The sequence below is a fragment of the Crinia signifera genome, chromosome 9 (assembly GCF_055691185.1).
Source record: "Crinia signifera chromosome 9, ASM5569118v1, whole genome shotgun sequence".
NCBI lineage: Eukaryota > Metazoa > Chordata > Amphibia > Anura > Myobatrachidae > Crinia > Crinia signifera.
The window spans coordinates 21,479,863-21,504,317 of NC_139225.1; the positions used below are offsets into that span (position 1 = coordinate 21,479,863).

Here is a 24,455-nt window from a genome sequence, read left to right on the forward strand (position 1 = left end):
AGGTAGCTGACTAGCTTTTGAAGCATTTGCTTTGAGCATGTTCACTAATATAGATAGATATATATAGATAGGAACACAATACTAGCGCTATCAAAAAAAGATTCCCTTTATAGCTAATAGGGTGGTCCCCCGCAGCGTTTTTAACAAGGAATGCTTAGTCCTTTAAGAATAACAAAAAAATGACAGACAACATATAAAAACTGCGCTAGATAATTAGATTTATTATCTATAGGAATCACTGGCCAGTGAGCATTAAAATAGTAAATTATAAATAAGATAATTAATTAATAAATTAACAGTACATAAATATAACCACAAATGACCATAAAAAATTATTATCATAAAAAAAGCAAAAAGATTTTTTTACAGCTTGCAACTAAATTTAGCCATCAAAGTGCCTTATATTAGGTGTTAATAATCCGTAACTTTTTTCCCAGCAGAAAGTATGCAAATTAGTATTGTTAGAAAAGGGGAAAAAGGGTTATAAAAATGATTTTTTTTTTTTTAAATGGTGATAACATTACCAGTCCTGGTATGTCTGGCCAGACAGATATGAGGTCCTCCTCTAAGATCCTGTTATTTTTGGTAAAACCCCAGTCGGATGTACTGTGTTTACTGCCCAATGCTTCCTAGCAGGCTGGGGGGGGGGAGCAAGTTGGAAATAGCTCCTTTGTTTGGTATCCAGGTGCCTAAGGGAGCCTCTTTGTATTACAGATATTATATATCAGATGGACCAATAGTATAAAAATGAAATCGGTGATGACGCATTGCCCCGCCTCCTTTCCGGTAGCAGCGGCTTCCTCAGATCGATACAGGTGTATAGAGGGAATGCAGGTTTAAATAGCGTCTCTTTGCCGGTTCGCGCACTGTTAATCTATTTATTAATTATCTTATGATATAATTTTTCATTTATAATTTCCTATTTTAATGCTCACTGGCCAGTGATTCGTATTGATAATAAATCTAATTATATTCAAGTAGTCCCTAGCACAGTTTTTATATGTTGTCTGTCATATATATATATATAGATCGATATATAGATAGATAGAGATCTATGCCTTGTGTGGCTTAATCATCAGAAAGACCGTGAGTGCCACCTACACCACCAATGATCTATATATATATAGAGAGAGAGAGATATGCCTGCAATAAGTGTGTTATCACTGCTAATTAATAAATAGGCCTCTAGATTGGGGTAGATGGTTGATATTGTAGGTGTATGAGATGGACAGATAAGTTTGGTTGCACTAACAGAACTGTTTTTCCCGCAGGTTACAGCATCCTCTGGGAGTAAATGTTTCTCCTGTCGCTCAGCAGCCGAGCGAGATAAATGGATGGAAAACCTGCGTCGTGCTGTTCACCCAAACAAGGTAGGGGCAATGACAGGAACGGGGACTTGTCCTTTTCTTCCTAGGTAAAGGGGTTCTTGTGTAGTTTCACGGCGCCGTGCTACTTCCGGGTTGGGTACGCTCGCCAAACTATCTAAAATAAAGTAACTTCACTCCATGCCAACATGGATAGTTCATACCCCCACTATCCATGTTGGCATGGAGTTGATGTTAGATAGCGTGGCGAGCCACCGAGCCCGCAGCGCGGGCGAGCGAAGCGAGCCCTGCAAGGGGGCTCAGACGCACGGCGCCGTGAATCTACACAAGTACTGGTAAAAGTTTCTAAACTTACCGGTAAACGTTTCTAAACTGGCAGGTGGCAGCCGGATGTTGTGTATCAAGCACCCCCTGTCCACATGCTTCCAGTCTTCTTACAGATACATAGTATTTCATCTCTTATCCCATAGATGTGTAGAGTTGTTTAATGCAGAGAGCCGCTTCCTCTTGCTCCGTCCCTCTCTTACTCTTTCCCTTGCACTCACTCTCCCTCTTGCTCCCAGTTATACTCTCTTGGTCCCCATTACACTCACTCTCTCTCTCTACCCCTCCCTTTACACTCACTTTCTGCCCTTACACTCAACCCCCCTATACTCACTGTTGCTCCCTCCCTCTTTTGCTCTCCCTCTTACACTCACTCTTGCTCCCTCCCTCTTTTGCTCTCCCCTTTACACTCACTCTTGCTCCCTCTCTCTTTTGCTCTCCCCCTTACACTCACTCTTGCTGCCTTCCGCTTTTGCTCTCCCCCTTACACACTCTCTCTACCTTATACTCACTCTTGCTACCTCCTCTTGCTTTTCCCCTTACACTTACATACCCCCTTGCACTCCCTCGCTCTCATGCTCTGTATTGTATATATATCCTATACTTCATGTGCGGAGTGCCTTGGAAGGGTCTGACCGGTAACTCTTTCTGTCACCCCCCCAGGACAATAGTCGCCGGGTGGAGAACATGCTGAAGCTGTGGATTATTGAGGCGAAGGACCTTCCCGCTAAGAAGAAGTATCTGTGCGAGTTGTATTTGGACGATGTACTTTATGCACGAACTACCTGCAAATTGAAGACGGATAACGTCTTCTGGGGCGAGCACTTTGAGTTCAACAACCTCCCGTCCCTAAAGAGCGTGACCGTGCACTTGTACAAGGAGACGGACAAGAAGAAGAAGAAGGATAAGAACAATTATGTTGGTCTGGTGAACATCCCCATCGGGGCAGTGACGGGGCGGCAATTTGTGGAGAAGTGGTACCCCGTGGTGTCTCCTAACACCAGCAAAGGGAAATCTGTGGGTCCCATGATCCGCATCAAGAGCCGCTATCAGAGTATCAGCATCCTTCCCATGGAGATGTACAAGGAGTTTGCAGAATATATCACTAATAACTATATGGTGCTGTGCTCCACCCTGGAGGGCGTCCTGAGTGTGAAGAACAAGGAGGAAATGGCGTCAGCCCTAGTCCATATCTTACAGAGCACTGGCAAGGCCAAGGTAAGCGTGGCAGCTTGTCCTCCGCCTCTCTGCAGTCACTCACAGCGTCTTCTCCTGGTCTGCCGCCATTGCTTTCTGTTACCTTAGCATCTGCAGTCTCCTATGTAATATAAATGTCCTGCACAGATTGTAGGGTGGTGGAATCTGACACTCATGGTGTCTCTGGTTTATGGCGTGGACTTTGTCCGAGATAAGACTCAGATGGTTGTGAGGAAGCGGAAGGAAATACCTCATCATACGATATAACTCATTTATTGCAGGGGGGTTTAGTCGGTTGTTTTTGATGGTTACATAGGGTATGGCGAGAAGCTTTCTTTAGTATTATGAATTGAAATTCCCATTTTCATTGGCACAGTCTGCCTGTATATAGCACAGGTAGGGCCTCTATATCTATATCCGTCAGAGAGTCCCTACTGTATTTCTGCTGTTAATACCGGAATACTGTGATGGTGATCTCGGAGTAAGGATCCTGGCCCTTAGTCAGTCATGTACACCATTATATTTCAGGGAACAATAAGGTAAATGTTTTCTATGTTGCTCTTTGCTTGTGATATGATAGACATGATGGAGGGACCAAGATGCTGCCCAGTGTAACTCTGTGGAGGGACTTCGCTGATGCCCAGTGTAACTCTGTGGAGGGACTAGGCTGATGCCCAGTGTAACTCTGTGGAGGGACTAGGCTGATGCCCAGTGTAACTCTGTGGAGGGACTAGGCTGATGCCCAGTGTAACTCTGTGGAGGGACTAGGCTGATGCCCAGTGCAACTCTGTGGAGGGACTAGGCTGATGCCCAGTGTAACTCTGTGGAGAGACTAGGCTGATGCCCAGTGCAACTCTGTCGAGTGACCATCTGCTGCTCAGTGTAACTCTGTGGAGGGACTAGGCTGATGCCCAGTGTAACTCTGTGGAGGGACTAGGCTGATGCCCAGTGTAACTCTGTGGAGGGACTAGGCTGATGCCCAGTGCAACTCTGTGGAGTGACCATCTGCTGCTTAGTGTAACTCTGTGGAGGGACTAGGCTGATGCCCAGTGTAATTCTGTGGAGGCACCAGGCTGATGCTTAGTATAGGAACAGGTGGGGTTCTGGAGTCTGCACTCAATTGTTTGTATATTTTACCCTATATTGTCGGGTATTGACCGCTATTTATTTTATTGTTTTATATAGCGGGGGTGCTATCCTGACCAACTGGGGGTCAGTGATCAAAAATAATGAAGAGAAAGAAAAGACAGTTGTTTGTGGATGCACTCCTGATCTTGAGAAATAATACAATGATTAGAATATATTTTTCCTTTTTTATATAAAACCGTGGGGACCCCTATCGTCTTTATTAGTATACAATTTGACAAGGGGTAGTCCACAAGAGTGTGCGAAAAAATGAGAGGTTAAAATATACCAACATACATATATACACAGTGATGAAAAATAAAGATTAGTGTTGGACAGAATTTAAAACGTGTAGGCAGATTTCATAGGATGATTCAATTATTTGGTAGTTCAGGTAGTATTCCCTTGTAGCGTGTTTATGTGTCCCACTATTTGTCAATATTGATTTATTGGTCTTATAACCCTTGATGTACTAAGGGCATGTGCCACTTATTGGGAGGGATTTTTGTAGCGTGAGTGTTGAGCCCCAGTATTTGTATTTATTAGAGCATGTGGTCACGTGCCACTGCACCCCAACCTGGGAACGTCGAGTGCTGTTTGCACCCCATTCATAGAAATGGCGAGTACATTTATATATGTCTAGCGTCCAGTTTTGTGTATCAGAAACACTGCCATCTTGGCAGCGAGTAAAACTAAATCTCTGTCTCTCTCACACATGCACAAACACAGAGGCAATCACAAGGTAGCTGACTAGCTTTTGAAGCATTTGCTTTGAGCATGTTCACACATATATATATATATATATATATATATATATAGATAGATAGATAGATAGATAGGAACACAATACTAGCGCTATCAAAAAAAGATTCCCTTTATAGCTAATAGAGTGGTCCCCTGCAGCGTTTTTAACAAGGAATGCTTAATCCTCTAAGAATAACAAAAAAAAGACAGACAACATATAAAAACTGGGTACTTGTGTAATATCTGGGCGCCCGATTTTTTCATTGCATGCCAGTACTTAAGGCATGCGGTGGGACCCGATTTTCAGGGGTTTTGGACGTTCCTTGTACAATGTAAAAATCGGTCTTATCGCATGCAATTACACCGGCATGCGATGCGACGCGACCGACCCGATTTTTACATTGTACCCAATGTTAAATGGCCCCCCAGACCCGATTATTTAATTGTATACCCCCCATGATGGTTAATTATTAGGTAAAATGCCCCCCCATTGTTAACGCCACCCCACGATCAACGCCAACCCGAAGTATGGCGAGCGGCGGCAGTACGCGTCCTCCGACCTTTTCATACCCCCACTATATTTCATATAGTGTGGCGAGCGGACGCGGAATACATGTGAAGTTATGCGTGTCCCCTCGCGGGGCTTGCTGCGCTCGCCGCGCTTCGTGCTCGGTGGCTTGCTGCGCTCGCCACACTATATAACATCAACTCCACGCCGACGTGGATAGTGGGGGTATGCTACAAAAATCCCTCCCAATAAGTGGCACATGCCCTTAGTACATCAAGGGTTATAAGACCAATAAATCAATATTGACAAACAGTGGGACACATAAACACGCTACAAGGGAATACTACCTGAACTACCAAATAATTGAATCATCCTATGAAATCTGCCTACACGTTTTAAATTCTGTCCAACACTAATCTTTATTTTTCATCACTGTGTATATATGTATGTTGGTATATTTTAACCTCTCATTTTTTCGCACACTCTTGTGGACTACCCCTTGTCAAATTGTATACTAATAAAGACGATAGGGGTCCCCACGATTTTATATAAAAAAGGAAAAATATATTCTAATCATTGTATTATTTCTCAAGATCAGGAGTGCATCCACAAACAACTGTCTTTTCTTTCTCTTCATTATTTTTGATGCTTAGTATACCCTGGTATACATGTGTATAAGTGTGTGATCTCGGTCTCTTTATACAAGCTTCTATCCCTGTCATTACCACCTGCCAGGGGTAGATGGGACAGAGCAATGCTCTCCAGACCTCTAGAGATGTCAGAAGTGCAATAATCTGCAGACTGTGTCACTATGTACGTGCCAGGGGGTAAGACAGAGCAATGTTCTGCAGGTCTCCAGAGAGATCAGTAATGTTATCTTGCATGAGGGATCTGTGATCATCTGGGTGATATAAGGTGAGCATTTGGATTTGTTGGAGACCTCCCCACACTGCTAATCCTCCTGGGTGGTACTGGTGATATTGGTGATTATTACATTAATATCCGTGTTTATGATCGTGCTCTTGGAGTACTATCCTAGAGTGAAGAACAGACTGTGATGTTAATGAAGGAACATAAATGAGAACTGTATGGAAACAGACGTGTGTTAATTATCCATGTTCCTGCCTCCCCGCACCCCTGTTTGGACTGGGATTCCTGGCGTTATCTGTGATTCATATCAGTTATGAGCTGCCTGCGCTGGCAGCCGGTGGGCGCTGTTTCTTTGGGTTTGGTGAGCTGCCAGTCTCACCGGCCAGCAATGTAACAGGCAGTGTCCTTTATATCTGGGGAAAGGAACGTGGGTTTGTGGTTGACCTGTAAGTCCTGTATCCATTAATAATCAGCCCACGATTTCCTCTCCTTGTGGTGTATATGCAGCGTCAGTGGCCAGAGGCTTCCAGTATAGCACTACAGGTCCTAGCATCAACTGCCAGGGGAACAGCTGGATTCAGACACAGGAGCTGAGCACACACACTGCCATTTTTAGTGGTGGCACTGACAAACGTTACGGGACTCCAAATATCAGACGCTTATTATTGTATGACCACAAATATCAGTGGGCTGTCTTGTATGTATGTGCTTTGATGGATACTGTATATGTGTAGTAGTGGTGACATCACTGTAGCCCATTAACCCTCAGTCCAGGAGACCAAACACTACATCTGTAGCCTGGTATACGTTGCGTCAGAGCCAGGCATCCTGTTGCGATGTAGGCAGCTGAGGATGGTCTAACACCAGTGCTTCACCCGTTATAAAGTCCTGTTGCTGATCTCATTCAGGAGAGACCCCGAGAGATCAGACTATACAGCCGTACTGAGCATGTCTGACCCACTGTAGCGTGCTGGGATATTGCAGCGCTATTACCCCGTTCTGCTGGTTTCCCGGCCGCTCATGCATTGCCAATGAGGAGATTTCAGAGCCAATGAATTTTTCACCTTTGCTGAAGAATTAATCTGCAAACATCTGTCGGTGGGGTTGTCTGCCTGCCCGGCGCGAATGGCGCTTTGTACGACTTGTCTTGTATTAATATTCCATTACAAATTAGCATACTGCTTACTTGCCAGTATCCCACAGCGCAGGGGTATCGACAAGTCACAAACGTGCGCAATTGATGTTATATCCCAACAGTGGCGCAACATGTGCAATCTTAAGGTGGGTACAAACGGAACGATGTCGGAATCGTTCCGACATCGTTAATGAGTGTATCAAATCGTTCATTGTGCGTACACACGGAACGATTGGATACACTTGACAAAAGATTTGTCTATTATCTTTCTGCATGCAGGAAAGATCATAGACCATCGTTAACAATTCGCGGGTATGCGCATCGGTAATGATGCACGGAACGATTGGTCGTTCCCATCGATCGGGAACGCCCACATCGGGCTTCAAATTTATCCGTGTGTACCCGGCTATATAACAAAATCCAAATACATATAATCTATGTTATTCTGAGGTCGGGAAACTGACAAACTGATGTCATCGGGGGGCTGGATCCTGAAACGTTTTCCTAGTCTAGAACATTGGCAGAACGCGGTGTCCGGTTCTGGAGACCTCTCCAGACTGATTCTACAGCAACTGGTTTCATCCTGATAGAAGTCCACATCTTCGTACTTCATTATCTTATTATTAAATAGATCATTTTTTAGTTCTTCTTTAGTTGCTGATGTGATAGAATTACAACGGTGGTTCAGTAAGTAAGCTAACATGACCTCATACGCGTGTAATGTTCTCTGTCAGCCTAACTCCCCACCAGGAAATTAGACGGCAGGGCAGATGACCTGGTCCCGGCCATCCAAGCACGTCCACCACAAGGAGTGCACCGAACCTGTTCCTGTGACATGGCGTTATCGCCTTACACCACGACAAGTTGGTGATGAGTTCCAGCTGCTGATATCTGACGCACTATGCAACTCAATGTGTTCCCGTGTCTGCGCCAGCCCCACCATTTACACATGGTGCTGTGCGGGGAAGCGGCGGTTTACCTGGAAATCGGAGTGAATTACTGGACATGATATTCGTTAGAGGTCTAGTTACCGCTACGAGCCCAGCGATATGGTGGGTGCGCTGTATAGGCCACACACGCACCTCAGCAGCACAAACTCTGTTAGGCCGATGTATCAGTACAGAGCTCAGTTCCATAACTCAGCAGCACAGACTCTGTTAGGCCCCTGTATAAGTGCGGAGCACAGTTGCGCAAACTCTGTTAGGCCACTGTATTAGTCCGGAGCTCAGTTCCATAACTCAGCAGCGCAGACTCTGTTAGGCCGCTGTATCAGTGCAGAGCACAGTTCCATAACTCAGCAGCGCAGACTCTGTTAGGCCCCTGTATCAGTGCGGAGCTCAGTTCCATAACTCAGCAGCGCAGACTCTGTTAGGCCCCTGTATCAGTGCGGAGCTCAGTTCCATAACTCAGCAGCGCAGACTCTGTTAGGCCCCTGTATCAGTGCGGAGCTCAGTTCCATAACTCAGCAGCGCAGACTCTGTTAGGCCGCTGTATCAGTGTGGAGCACAGTTCCATAACTCAGCAGCGCAGACTCTGTTAGGCCACTGTATCAGTGTGGAGCTCAGTTCCATAACTCAGCAGCGCAGACTCTGTTAGGCCGCTGTATCAGTACAGAGCTCAGTTCCATAACTCAGCAGCACAGACTCTGTTAGGCCCCTGTATCAGTGCGGAGCTCAGTTCCATAACTCAGCAGCGCAGACTCTGTTAGGCCCCTGTATCAGTGCGGAGCTCAGTTCCATAACTCAGCAGCGCAGACTCTGTTAGGCCGCTGTATCAGTGTGGAGCACAGTTCCATAACTCAGCAGCGCAGACTCTGTTAGGCCACTGTATCAGTGTGGAGCTCAGTTCCATAACTCAGCAGCGCAGACTCTGTTAGGCCACTGTATCAGTACAGAGCTCAGTTCCATAACTCAGCAGCACAGACTCTGTTAGGCCCCTGTATCAGTGCGGAGCTCAGTTCCATAACTCAGCAGCGCAGACTCTGTTAGGCCCCTGTATCAGTGCGGAGCTCAGTTCCATAACTCAGCAGCGCAGACTCTGTTAGGCCGCTGTATCAGTGCGGAGCTCAGTTCCATAACTCAGCAGCGCAGACTCTGTTAGGCCCCTGTATCAGTGCGGAGCTCAGTTCCATAACTCAGCAGCGCAGGCTCTGTTAGGCCACTGTATCAGTGCGGAGCTCAGTTCCATAACTCAGCAGCGCAGGCTCTGTTAGGCCGCTGTATCAGTGTGTCGCACAGTTCCATAACTCAGCAGCGCAGACTCTGTTAGGCCCCTGTATCAGTGCGGAGCTCAGTTCCATAACTCAGCAGCGCAGACTCTGTTAGGCCCCTGTATCAGTGCGGAGCTCAGTTCCATAACTCAGCAGCGCAGACTCTGTTAGGCCCCTGTATCAGTGTGGAGCACAGTTCCATAACTCAGCAGCGCAGACTCTGTTAGGCCGCTGTATCAGTGTGGAGCTCAGTTCCATAACTCAGCAGCGCAGACTCTGTTAGGCCCCTGTATCAGTGCGGAGCTCGGTTCCATAACTCAGCAGTGCAGACTCTGTTAGGCCGCTGTATCAGTGCGGGGCTCGGTTCCATAACTCAGCAGTGCAGACTCTGTTAGGCCGCTGTATCAGTGCGGAGCTCAGTTCCATAACTCAGCAGCGCAGACTCTGTTAGGCCCCTGTATCAGTGCGGAGCTCAGTTCCATAACTCAGCAGCGCAGACTCTGTTAGGCCCCTGTATCAGTGCGGAGCTCAGTTCCATAACTCAGCAGCGCAGACTCTGTTAGGCCCCTGTATCAGTGTGGAGCTCAGTTCCATAACTCAGCAGCACAGACTCTGTTAGGCCACTGTATCAGTGCGGAGCTCAGTTCCATAACTCAGCAGCGCAGACTCTGTTAGGCCACTGTATCGGTGTGGAGCTCAGTTCCATAACTCAGCAGCGCAGACTCTGTTAGGCCGCTGTATCAGTGTGGAGCACAGTTCCATAACTCAGCAGCGCAGACTCTGTTAGGCCGCTGTATCAGTGTGGAGCACAGTTCCATAACTCAGCAGCGCAGACTCTGTTAGGCCGCTGTATCCGTACAGAGCTCAGTTCCATAACTCAGCAGTGCAGACTCTGTTAGGCCGCTGTATCAGTGTGGAGCACAGTTCCATAACTCAGCAGCGCAGACTCCGTTAGGCCGCTGTATCCGTACAGAGCTCAGTTTCATAACTCAGACTCCGTTTCCTTTCGCAGTTGTTTTTATGCAGTGATTCTAGTAACTTATTAACGTTCGGCTGGATGCAAATATTGCAGCGCGGGAATGATTCTGCCATGGAACAGCAGCAGCGGATTCATCAACGTCGCAGAGAGAAAATGCGCATAATTATGTGACTGTCTCACCTACTTCTGCCAACATGATGAAGAGGGCCCTGGGTGCGGCTGCAAATGTTCCTCCATCTTTCTTCTACTGTACAGAATAAGGATACATGAGAATGTTCTCTTGTAGAGGAATGGCGTCGGGATCCGGGTCTCTAGGAGCTTAGTTTCCATCTTTTTGTGTATAGGAGGAGATGTATTAAGACTTCTAAAGAGTTGAGACATTGCCTTAAGCAACCAATTAGTTTCTGTCTAATATATTTAGCAAGTACATCCTTTGAAATTATAGGTAACAGCTGATTGGCTGCTACTGAGTTGCATGACAGCAGATACATAGTTAAATATACTCTCAGACATGTATGTATGTATGTATGTATGTATGTGTATATGTTTGGAGCATAGCCAGATACATACTGAGACAATATCAGCCCGATATGTCCTTTCCTGAATTGGAATGAAACATCATTCATTGTGTATGCCTGGTATACAGCTACCTGTGTTCATATGAGACGTCGGCCGATCTCTACAACCCTTCATGGCGCAACAAGGACTTTTTTTGCGACTTTTTCCAGTAAAATCTGACTTGTTCGCAAAATGTTGTGAATGTGATGCACAAGCAGCTTCTGCGGAGTAAAATGACATATGGAATGTCTATATTCTGTGTGCGAGTGCTGCTGTTTCTGCTTACAACTTGGACAAGACTAATGTTCCATTATAAAGCAGCCACATATTTGAATCAGCAGAAGTTGCTTGTGTGTCCTGTTTGCTCCATTTTGCAAAAAAGACTACCGAGTTACATGGAGCTCACCCGTTGTGTAATGCAACTTGTAGCGTATGGAGGCTTGATGTATTTGGACATATCTGTATCTACAGTATCTGACATACTATAACAATGCCCTTGGATACATCGCCAGCCTCAGATGGGCATTGAGGCCTACTGTAGATTACCGCAGCATCAGATGGGCATCGGGGACTATATTACTGCGGCCTCAGATGGTCATTGTGGACTATATTACTGCAGTCTCTGATAGAGCTCTTTGAACTCTCCCTTCTGTACCATGTCCGTCACACACGGATGACACATCGCTGTCTGTTGATCCACTTTCATTCCAATTGCTCCGCCACCGTAGCGCGCTTCCCTCTCACATCACAGAGGTCCGGGATGTCTCAGCTTGGTACAGTATTTTTATGAGGCTTCTCTGTGAGTTTTGTTCCAGCTTCTGCCCATCACCCGCCGCTTTGCGTGACATTTCATAGCTGGAGAGATGACAGAGAGTCGTCTGTGTAAGCTCGGGATGAAATGCCATTGATGGGCTGGAATGAAGCTGAAATCAAAGTGTGAAAGCAGCATTTTATCTTCAGCGCAGATGAGCCAGTGTGCCCCTGTATGATAATGTAATGGCATTCTGTGCACATGTCTGAGCTCCCGGGTGAATATTCTCTTATACACCAAGTGAATTGGTGTCCACGTCGGATACACAGCCTTGGGTAGGGTCTTCTGAGTTTGTTTCAGGTTGGTGGTGGGGTCTTGTTGTTGTTCTTATGATTCTGTAATAACCAGTTGCGGTTAGAGTGGTCTTGGGTTGAATGTTACCATTCTGGTCTTATTGGGTGATACTGCTGTGGTGGTGAAGGTAAAGGTGGCCATACACCTACAGATTTATCTTCAGATCTGGCTGGTTGGAACAAAAATCTGGTCATTTCTGAATGACTGTTCGTCAGTTTCCCGGAATTTCCAAGCAAATGGTCAACTGTCATTTGCTCTCATCCATAACCATGAAGATAAATCTGTAGGGGTATGGCCACCTTTAGAGTGTTGCTGCGATTGGTTGGTCACCCAGTGTACTCTCTCTTTCCCTGTTCCTCCTGCATCCAGATTGCCCTAAGTATGTGCTATTTGGCGTACCTCCTAAATAATGGGGGCAGTCCAGTTTTCTGCTCATCACCAGGAGTTCCTGTTTCCCAATGCCCCACATTCTGGACACCTCCGTGGGGTGCCAGGAAAAAGGTGCGATGTTGGTGGCTTCCAGAAAAACATTCAGAACTTTGCGGCTAGTTGAATTGCCTCCATAGGGACTGATATCATGTAGGTCCAGGTTGTATGCCTGGAGATATTCAGTCAGATGCCATTATCATCCTGCGAGCACCATCCATAGCTGTGCTAACTGCGGCCTTAGGGATACTCATGGGATCATCTCAATGATTTATCAATGAGTGTCTTGTATCTCTAGTTCCAAATGACAAACGATGCTCCAGCCAGTCATCTCCAAATTGTTGTGTTTGAAAAATGACAGGAGCTGATTGGCTAGAACAGTGGTTCCCAACCTTTTTTCTCTCCCTCACCCCTTGATTAGGCTTTTCATTTAGAAGTACCTCTCTCAATTTGAAATATCCACGTGTCCTTATATTAAGGAGTAGCTGTGGACTAGTATATGGTCAGGAATTGGGTTCCTCTGTATCTGGCTGCTGGCTGTGTATTGTCTCCAGAGTTCCCGCTATCGCCTGTAGGATTAAAGCTGTGTACACACGGGGGCGATATATTGCTCAGTGTCTCCTTTTCAACAGCGACCAGAGACGGTCGCTGATGAAAGGGAACCTCTGCCGGGGGAGCCGCAGAGGGAATCAGCTGGTCGCAGGAGCAAGCTCCTGTGAAAAGCGATCATAAGGGGGGTAAAAACGGGAGCGCGCACCTGGTGATTTATCGCCGGTGCACACTCCAATCGCTGGCAATATGGTCGCTCAGCGACCATATTGCCAGCGATAAATGCCTTTGTGTATGCACCTTAATGCTTCTTTCACCCGTGTCAGTGCGGGGCAGATGATCGCTGGTGTCTGAGGGTAGCGCAGGTAGCTCCCAGTGGACTGCTGGTTGGGCAAAAGCACGAGGAGACGCTGATGAAGCTGCAGATGGAACCGGAAGTGACGCAGCGTGGTTCGTCTCCATGGCAACAGGAGACTTCTTCTTCCTGCCATCGGGAAACTTTTTCTTCTTCCGCCATTACCAATATTATTTTCAAGTACCCCAACTGGTCTGCAGCGTACCCCCAGGACTACTAGTACCTCAGGTTGGGAACCACTGGGCTAGAGCGCCATTGATAATTTGGAATGAGTGATAACAAGATTATCACTAATTGATAAATCTGCCGGTAGGTCATATATTCAATCATTCCAGGCACTTGCATGTTTTAGCATGCCTCGTGGTTTCCCTTGCCATTGTCTCATAACGGTACCCCCATAGCGACTTTTATAAAGTACTCGCGGGTGCTCCTAGTATTCATTCGCTGTCGCTGTGTTGCGCAAAGTGGCAAACACCTCCCAGCAATGTATATATATATAAAAATCTCAGTATCCACATATATTGGGACAGGTGAAATAATGGGCTGAGAATTATCAAACAGTTACTGTGTCGGAGAACGTGTGACTGCGGTGGGGGGAAATGAGCAATTAGCAAGTCTTCCTCAGGTGCCAAAGCAACTGCGAATTACAGCTGACGGATGGTAAATAGGAGATGGGGGGGGGGGGGGTATAGTGTGAACACAGAATAAAGACCAGTATATAACTAATGACATACATCCACACTAACAGCAGCTCAGAACACAGGATCTCTCTGCTGCAGAGACCGTAACGGAATTCTGCGCATCTCTGTGTCTACATCCAGCAGGCTGTTCTCCACAGGAACGGCATCCTTGCTGATGATAATTAATCTTCCTGCAAAGAGAAGTGGGATCACTCGCCGGGCTCCACGTACAGATCCTTCTGTGGGATCCTATTAGTAACCAACAGAGCTTACCATCAAAGCTGCAGATATTTATATTCGCACCACAGAACATTGAGCCGAGATGATTAATTGCTCCATCCCTGCTACACAGGCCCATTGTCCTTCCTCTGAGTTATTGGGTAGCGTCCATACATGAAGCTGCCACATTAATCTGTCAGCCGGGAACAGGGAAGGGGCGCCTTGTGTGGCATGAAGGCTGATTACAATGCTGGGGGCTGTGGGCAATGTCACAGGGTGCTTGGCGAGGTGCGATTGCAGTATGAGGTCTCCGATAGCAACCAATAGACAGGCTGATATTAGTAGTTATCTGTGGTTCACATCCAGTCCTCTCCGCCCTCCTGCGGTCACCTCCCTCCTTCCAACACCTTCAGCCAACCACCATCAGAAGCATTCCCATCCAATAATGATGAATAGGCCCCTAGAGAAGCCCATAAAGGGGACATCATTTTTTTATTAGAGCTGCACAGAACCATTTATGGTGAGTATCTTCGTTTGCACCAATCACAGACACTGACTGAAATGGACACATTTTCCGTAAGACCCATCATGCACCTGTGCAGACCACTTCGGATCTGAACATAAAACCATTGGTTTTGCGTACACGTCCGAATCTGGACCCCCGATTCACACAGCACGCAAGTCCCATTGTGACTGTGTCTTTGTACACTGCGTTGGCAACATGGTAATTCTGTAGACGCTGGAATTGATAGTCACTCCCACTGGCAGCGTCTTTAATCTGCCGCTCACATACACATACCATCGATCCAAAATCGGATCAATCATGGTTGCTCAGTGTCCATCAGAAGTAGGATGCCAGCAATCGGTCCGAAGATTTACCTAGAAGGCCTCATAATCCGCTATGTCTGTATATGGCACAGCGGGACCTGTACAGTTACTTCATATAGCGGTGCGTGACACCCTTATACAGTATGTCGAACTGAACGCTAATTACAGCTAGGAATGGCAATCTGACTTCGATGGCTAGCAGTTGATGTTTGTTTATTTACTGGTGATTTTTTTCTTCCTGCTCATCGATTGTTTTGTGGCGATGTTACGGTGTTTCATTCAGTTTCTTCAATGCTTTTTCATTTAATTCAAATAATTAATAATTTGCGCCGGTGAGTATTGTCCTTCTGATTGGTGCAGACCTCTGGGAACACTGTGACAGACCTCCGAGGCTGTGGCCACACTCCTCCGAGGCTCCACTTGGGGGAATCCCTGCGTTGTATCTCCACAATGACTTTAATCGATGGGGACAATAGGCTAGCACGCTAATTGTCAACACTGAAATTAAAACCTGTTTCTTGGGGGTGTTTTATGTAATGGAGCCGGTGGACCATCTCTAGTTACAGCTGGTAGGCCAGCACCGGCGGAGACCTCGGATGTTGGCCACATATAGAAGCTGCCCGAGGATCGCTGGCAGAATAAAGTGCTGCGTATATGAACTTGGGACGCGGTATGAAAGCTTCCAGCACGTTCAGCTCATATTTCAGTCCTAACGATTCTGTATTTTCCCATAAAGGCCGATTCAGAGGTTTGGTTTTAGTCTCAGAACGTGAATTAGAAATGAATGTTATAAAGTGTTCTGAGAATTCTCTGCCCGGAATAATAAGCCAGGGCCGCTAGACTACGTCTCTCTCACTAAGCCCAGGATTGGGGATCAGAAAAGGCAGCAAAGAGCCCATAAACCTACCGGCTAGCCTCCCACGGATGTATCTCCCTAGCGGATGTCTGCCCCTACAGGGGTGTGGGCGGGTTACAGGCTACTGTAATTGCCCCTGGATGGCTGAATCTCTGCAATTAGCAAATATCCCGGTTATTGCCGGCCAGTGGTGAATAGCTCTCCTGGTTCTTTGTTTGTTAGGGAAGATCTTATCGGATACGTCATAAAGCACATGTAATTAGATACCACCCTAATTGTTCTGCGATGGTTCTGTCCCAGTATACTCCAGCAGGAACTGAGGCCCTTATTCTAGTTCACTCTTTCTGACAAAATATTTCTTAGATGGACAAAACCATGTGCACTGCAGGTGAGGCAGGTGTTACTTATGCGGAGATAATTAGATTTGGGTGGGGTTTTACACCTGCCTCACCTGCAGTGCACATGGTTTTGTCCATCTAAGAAATATTTTGTCAGAAAGAGTGAACTAGAATAAGGGCCTCAGTTCCTGCTGGAGCCTGCTGAAAAATAGCCCTGCAGATCTAAGTACAGTAGTGTGCAGCCACACCGCCAGTCCCTTGCAGCCACACACTATCTGCTTTACTGCTGAATATTTAACAAACTCCAAGGTGAGCTTCAGTTAGTTACCATTCTCATAGCTTTCTATGCAAGGGCAGATAGCTCAATGTCTCAGTGTCTGAATGCAATGCCACAGGCAATGGGTTTGAATCCCATGTATGTCAGCATCTTGAAATGTAATAAAGAACAGTGCAACTGCATCACAAAGAGCTCTCAAGTGAAGTTCATGCATGTTTTATTGGTATTAGCGAGGGAAGGTGTATGGGAAGAAGATGGGAGGCCAGGAGATGTTGGGCTGAAAGAGGAGTGAAGCTGCATGTGAAAGTACTTACAGGGTAGGGCGAAATTGTGCCTGCAGTTTCCCAAATCACCTCAGAACATCCGCGTGACTATAAATACTGAAATACATTAAACCACTGACAGATGAGATGAAGAACATTGGTCATCTCATTACCATGGCAACGGTTGATGTGTTGGAGGCAAAAATGTGCATTTTTGAGGATCTAAGTGACTTTGATAGACAAATTGTGTTGGCTAGGCGGCAGAGCATGTACAACACGCAGGACTTGTGTGGTGTTCCCATTGTGCAGCGGTTAGTAACTAGCAGAAGCAGTCCAAGGTAGGACAACCAGTGATCCAGTGACAGGGTCATAGTGTTACACGTAGGGAGCAAAGGCTAGTCCGTCCAATTCTATGCCACACATTGATGCTGGCTAGGATAGAGCGGTGTCAGAACACACAGGACCATGACAGAGTTCAAGGCGCTGGCGTGGTCCCCAAATTCTCCGGATCTCAATCCAATTCAAACAGCTGTGGGATTTGCTAGGACGACCAGTCTGAGCCTTGGAGGCGGCATCTCGCAGCTAACAAGACCCGCTGCTAACGCCTGGTGCCGTATACCACAGGGCTCCTGCAGAGGTATGGGGAACTCATGCCTCGCTGGGTTGCAGGATGGTGGCCTATTAGGCAGAGGCGTTAATGTTGTGGCCGATGGCTGCATAACTGGTTCTTTACCCTGATGTAATATTGTACATGCTGCCCGGAGCTCAGTTCTATAATATTATATTGTATCTTGTCCTGTCGCAGTGACTGTAATACCTCCTTACATGACGGATGCTATTCTGATGTCCTTGACAGTGAATCCCCCCCCCCCCAAATAAAATATGATTAATCTTTTGTCCGTTCATCTGAAATGAAGCAGGTCAGGACAGGCCCAAGGAGAGACAGAGGGGGGAGCGCACAGCCGCGTGTCTTACAGTTATTAATGTTTGCTCTCTAAGTGTCCTTTTATTGTTCTAGAGCTACAGGAAAGTGCGCGGTTCCATCATCCCAGTGCACAATTACTGCAGGGAGAGCGAGGAGTCAGGCCCGGTACGCTGCATTGTCCACTCTGTTCTATAGGATGCATTACACGGGGGACATAGGCTGTCTCAGTGGCAGCCATGCACAGCATCTGTATTCTGCCACGTATATCCTGTTTCCCTGTAGGGTTCTGGAAGGACCATTGCTGGGAGTTATAGTCCTTATTGTATGACCGATTATATCCTGTTTATAACTCACTGGACAGTGGCTCCTGGATTTAGCTCTTCCCTGGTGAGGTTCAGTGATTCCCTATAGCCATAGCTACATACTCAGGCCCATATACACTGAAAGCAGCTCACTTTTGGTGCTGTCAGCTGCATTCGGTGTGTATGGCCGGGTGGTGAGGGCTCGTGCACGCTCCCGCATCATCGCCGGCCGTCGCTGGCGTTCTGCTGGTATTACCAGCTGAGTGGATGGCTTTCCATAGCGTCCTGGTTTGGACAGCCGTCCACCCCCGTGATAATCGATGGGCCGGCCAAAAATCGCTTAGTGTTTATGCACCATTAGGGGGATATTCACTAAGATGGGAGTTTTATTAAAGAGGGAAAGTTGCCCATAGCAACCAAATTTGCTAAATAAGTAGAATCTGATTGCTAGTATGAGCATCATCCCATGTTAAATAGAACTCCCATCTTAGTAAGTGTACCCCTAACAGCTGAGGAGTGTAGTGAGGTGTACAAGGTGTTGTGCCTCTCCCTCAGCACCGCGGAGAAGCATCAACTATAAACTGTTTTGATGTAGAATACTTGTAATACAAATGTGTGATTATACTGAGTGAGTGTGTGTGTGTGTGTGTGTGTGTGTGTGTGTGTGTGTGTGTGTGTGTGTGTGTGTGTGTGTGTGTGTGTGTGTGAGAGAGAAAACAGAGTGTAAGCTCCAGTATTCACTATAGAATATCCCGTTTTTTTTGGTATTTTTTTTGGTACTTGTGTAGTTTCACAACGCCAGCATGGCGCCGTGCGTCTGAGTCCCCTTGTGGGGCTCGCTTCGCTCGCCCACGCTGCGGGCTCAGTGGCTCGCTACGCTCGCCACGCTATCTAAAATCAACTCCATGCCAACATGGATAGTGGGGGTATGAACTATCCATGTTGGCATGGAGTTAAGTTAGTTTATTTTAGATAGTTGTGGCGGAAGTAGCACGGCGCCATGCTGGCGCCGTGAAACTACACAGGTACCTGTTTTTTTGTTGTTTTTTTTTAACTCCCCCTGCACCTAGATTTGGTTTTCCATACTCACCTGATCCCCTGACTTCTGTCTTCAGAGGTATCCCTGGTCCCAATGATCTGTTACATCATTGGGACCGGGGATGCCTCAAAAGATAGATGCCGTGGGGCCACCGCTACATCCCGCCTGTCTGCTCTACGTCTCTCCATTCCGTCTCTCTGCTCTACATCTTTCCATACTGCCTCTCTGCTCTATGCCTGTCTCCCGCCTCTCTGCTCTATGCCTGTCTCTGGCCTCTCTGCTCTATGCCTGTCTCCCGCCTCTCTGCTCTATGCCTGTCTCTGGCCTCTCTGCTCTATGCCTGTCTCCCGCCTCTCTGCTCTATGCCTGTCTCTGGCCTCTCTGCTCTATGCCTGTCTCTGGCCTCTCTGCTCTATGCCTGTCTCTGGCCTCTCTGCTCTATGCCTGTCTCTGGCCTCTCTGCTCTATGCCTGTCTCTGGCCTCTCTGCTCTATGCCTGTCTCCCGCCTCTCTGCTCTATGCCTGTCTCCCGCCTCTCGGCTCTACGCCTGTCTCCCGCCTCTCTGCTCTATGCCTGTCTCCCGCCTCTCTGCTCTATGCCTGTCTCCCGCCTCTCTGCTCTATGCCTGTCTCCCGCCTCTCTGCTCTATGCCTGTCTCCCGCCTCTCGGCTCTACGCCTGTCTCCCGCCTCTCGGCTCTACGCCTGTCTCCCGCCTCTCTGCTCTATGCCTGTCTCCCGCCTCTCTGCTCTATGCCTGTCTCCGGCCTCTCTGCTCTATGCCTGTCTCCGGCCTTTCTGCTCTATGCCTGTCTCTGGCCTCTCTGCTCTATGCCTGTCTCCCGCCTCTCGGCTCTACGCCTGTCTCCCGCCTCTCTGCTCTATGCCTGTCTCCCGCCTCTCTGCTCTATGCCTGTCTCTGGCCTCTCCGCCCTACGCCTGGCTCCCGCCTCTCCGCCCTACGCCTGGCTCCCGCCTCTCCGCTCTATGCCTGGCTCCCGCCTCTCCGCTCTACGCCTAGCTCTCTCCTTACCTCTCCACTCTAGGCCTCTCCTCCATTTTACTACTGTTCACCTCTCCTAGTAAGTTCTGTCATCCTCCCAGATAATGCTTGGCTTAGCTGTGCCGGAGACCATAGTCTTACTGTGACTGGGTATGTGAGGTCTTGGGAGACCAGGCCGGAATACCATCTCTCCTGTACCTATAGAATGCGCTCTAGGAGTAGAACTCAGTCTGCAGCAGACATGTTTATTCTGTAAGAACCAGCAGATCATTATCTGCCCACGTTATACAGATCTCCTCATCACAGAGAATTATTAAAGATCATATACACAATGGGGAAGCGCAGAGGATCCCCTCGGAGATGCTGCACTATCTGGCTACCACTTGCTAATTGTAGCTGGTATCAGACTTTCTCCCGAGGTGTCTGTGTGCCAATCAAATATTAAAGAGAAACTGTAAGTCTGGACATTAATATTCTCCTGCTTTCCATATACAGATCCTGGCATAGGCCTGTACACTGCTGCGTGATGCTCCGTGTGATGTGTATATCATATGGGTAGTCCTATATGTAGATGGAGTGCTGCCACTGTGGGAAATGCTATGCTGCGTCAGGCCGATAACTGTTCTGGTGAAACTGAAACGTTGGCAACATAAGAGGAGGAAGAATCTGTAATCTCCATGTGTGTATGAATGCACTGGAGGAATGTGAGAGAGGGGCATACTGTGTGCAGTAACTGATGCTGCGCTCTGATGTCAGACAGCGCACAGGGTAACAGACTGGGAGGAGTCTGACATTACGCTCTTACCCACAGATACACAGAAATCTGCATAATGATCTCAGCAGCTTCATTTGGGAATAAACACATCAGCTTCATGTTGACACTAATTGCGAATAGGCATCAGACTCCGGGTCTCTGGGCTCTGTCAGACTTTCCACAGCTGGCCAACCACAGCTCGGTTGGCTGTCACAGATACAATGTGAATGATGGAGAGTTGCATGTAGGCAGAATCAGGACCCCCAATTGCCGACTGATGAGGTAGAGATGTGGCTCTGCCATTACAGGTATAACGTGGACATCATCTCCTGTGTGTTGTGCCACATCTCTTATGTCCTGTGTCTGTAATTCCTGCACCACACTGCAGCACCCGCATGTCCTCTACCCATAGTTCCTGCACCACACTTCAGCACCCGCATGTCCTCTACCCATAGTTCCTGCACCACACTGCAGCTCCCGCATGTCCTCTACCCATAGTTCCTGCACCACACTGCAGCACCCGCATTTCCCTACCCATAGTTTTTGCACCACACTGCAGCACCCGCATTTTCCTACCCATAATTCCTGCACCACACTGCAGCACCTGCATGTCCTCTACCCATAATTCTTTGCACCACACGGCAGCACCCGCATGTCCCTACCCATAATTCATGCACCACATTTCAGCACCTGCATTTCCCTACCCATAATGCATGCACCACACTGCAGCACCCACGTGTGCTCTACCCATAATTCATGCACCACACTGAAGCATCCGCATGTCCTCTACCCATAGTTCCTGCACCACACTGCAGCACCCGCATGTCCTCTACCCATAGTTCCTGCAGCACCCACATGTCCTCTACCCCTAGTTCCTGCACCACACTGCAGCATCTGAATAGTAGTAGGCCTGAATGCTGTGGCTGCCATATTAAAGTTAGGCAGTAAAAGTGGACTTGTTATACTCCTTCTGTCACTTTGTGACCTTTCCCCGAGTGTGTGCATTTCAGTTCTGATGGCGAATTGTGTTCTGCTGAAATAACACGGCGCTTTCTTCATAGACGAGTGTATTTAGTCATTCACCTGAATGTGATGTGACACAAAGTGACAGCTTGATGTACAAAGTCAGCCTTCAACTCCCTAATATGAGAGAAGAGGAGAGCGCTCGAGGTCCCCCCTTAGACAGCGTGGTTATTTGTGGACCTGTGAAATCACTGCAACATAACCAGGTCTTCAGCACAAGGACATTAAACTTTTCTGAAGGCGCCGTGACTTGTGTTACCCTTTGCCTTTGAAATCTTCATAGATAAGTTCAGTATAGGCCTAGCTATAGTCCTGCGCTAATCTGGATAGGCCTAGCTATAGTCTTATGCCAATCAGTAGAGGCCTAGCTATAGTCCTGCGCCAATCAGTATAGGCCTAGCTATAGTCCTGCGCTAATCTGGATTGGCCTAGCTATAGTCCTATGCCAATCAGTAGAGGCCTAGCTATAGTCCAGCGGCGTAACTATAGCACCGCAGCCCCCGCCACCGCGGGGGGGCGCTGTGCATGTGGGGGCGCCGGGGGCTGCGGTGCTATAGTTAAACCCCCCCAATCCCCCACAGACTTACCTATTGCGTTGGTCCCGGCGGCTCCGTTCTTCTGCTGAGGACCACCACAAAATGGCCGCCCCCATAAAGCACACAGTTCTCTGAAACTGTCTGCTGTATGGGGGCGGCCATTTTGTGGTGGTCCTCAGCAGAAGAACGGAGCCGCCGGGACCAGCGTGATAGGTAAGTCTGTGGGGGATTGGGGGGAAGGGGGTTTGCATAGGCGGCGTGGCGGCAAGGCAGGGGGGTAGGGGTGCTTGGCGGGGGGGGGGGCGCCCAAAACGTAGCTACGCCACTGCTATAGTCCTGCGCCAATCAGTAGAGGCCTAGCTATAGTCCTGCGCCAATCAGTAGCGGCCTAGCTATAGTCCTGCGCCAATCAGTATAGGCCTAGCTATAGTCCTGCGCCAATCAGTATAGGCCTAGCTATAGTCCTATGCCAATCGGTAGAGGCCTCGCTATAGTCCTGCGCCAATCGGTAGATGCCTAGCTATAGTCCTAGCTATAGTCCTGTGTCAATCGGTAGAGGCCTATGCGCGCCCCTACTGGTCATCTGTTGGATTGGAGATTTTTCCTACTACAGTAAAGATTTGTCAATCTACATTCGATTGGGTACCGATCGTGTGTGTTTGTATACTCCAATCCATTGTGAGACCATTGTGCGAATTCAAAGGAAATAGTTTCACGATCGTCGCACGATCATGGTTGTTCTGGTGTGTACCCAGCCTTAGATTTCGTTTCCCATAGAGGAAGCTTTGGCCAACCCTGGGGTGGAAGGGATGGAAGCGGTACATCTGTCAGAACAGACTTAGGTTGACTGTCCCCAAGGTCGACGGGGTTAAAGGTCGACATGGCTCAATGTCGACATGAATTAAGGTCGACATTGTTTTAGGTCGACAGTCATTAGGTCGACATGGGTTTTTCGCTGTTTTTTTTTTTACCCGAATGTCGACACAGTTGACATGGACACAGTTGGAGTTGAACCGCAGCCCCTCACATCGCTCGCTTCTTTCGCGATGCTTCGGGCACGGTGCCTCGCTATGCTCAGCACACTATTTTATTCTCCCACCACGCCCTAGTGGATGGTAGGGCATGAAATACCGCCTGTCGGCTCAAAAAACAGTGAAAAACTCATGTCGACCTAATGACTGTCGACCTAAAACCATGTCGACCGTAAGTCATATAGACCTTGAGCCATGTCGACCTTTAACCCTGTCGACCTTGGGGACAGTCGAACTTAGTCTGGTCTGACAGAGGACCGTTTCCCGAAGGGATGACCCCAAGCCGTGAGTTGAAAGAAGGCCAGACCATCCAAGGGGCCTTTTGAGCTTGGTAATTCATGGGGTCCATCTGAGCTTCTGCAAGGGGGACCTGAAGATTCTTTTGGTTCTGAGTGGATGTGAGTAACAGGACCCTTTTGGAGAGGGTCCAAAGTCTTTTGTGGTTTTCCACGAGATCTGGATAATAGTTCTACAGTGTCTAGGACAACATTGACATAAGATTGACACACGCAAAAGGTTGACATGGATTTTGTCCTGTGGTGGTCACCCAGGATTTTGTCCCGTGGTGGTCACCCCTCATTCTGTATACGGTTCCGTGTTCTACCTTCCTCCTCTGTGCTACTAGCTCCCAGGACTTCCTGTGTCATCCATCTTTCCAGTGTCATGTCCTCCACTTGCACCCACGGGTTGGGATCATTTGGTCGACAGTCATTAGGGCGACACCATAAGGTGGGAAAAGGTCGACATGGTTCTAGGTCGAAAGGTCATTAGTTCGACAGGTCATTAGTCTAGGTCAGTGGTTCTCAAACTGTGGGTCCTGACCCCAAAGTGGGTCCCGACCACCTCAGCATGGGGTCAAGACTCCATGTTGCTGGCCATCAGACAAATGTGTTTGTTGAGGGGGGACAGGGGATAACTCATTAAGTAAACACCCTCTGCTTCCCTCTTCTATCGCCCTACCCCCTTTTCCATC

At 47.9% G+C, this 24,455-nt stretch overlaps 1 protein-coding gene across 9 annotated transcripts in view; it reads left to right on the top strand.

Annotated features, from left to right (window-relative positions):
* The window catches only part of DAB2IP (DAB2 interacting protein), a 499,976-nt gene that overhangs the window by 396,610 nt on the left and 78,911 nt on the right, over nucleotides 1-24,455 (top strand). For all 9 annotated transcript variants that reach the window (XM_083161386.1, XM_083161390.1, XM_083161388.1 and 6 more), the window contains 2 exons: nucleotides 1,272-1,370; nucleotides 2,313-2,867. In XM_083161386.1, the coding sequence (XP_083017512.1) occupies nucleotides 1,272-1,370; nucleotides 2,313-2,867 (654 nt within the window). The remainder of the gene's footprint in view (nucleotides 1-1,271; nucleotides 1,371-2,312; nucleotides 2,868-24,455) is intronic.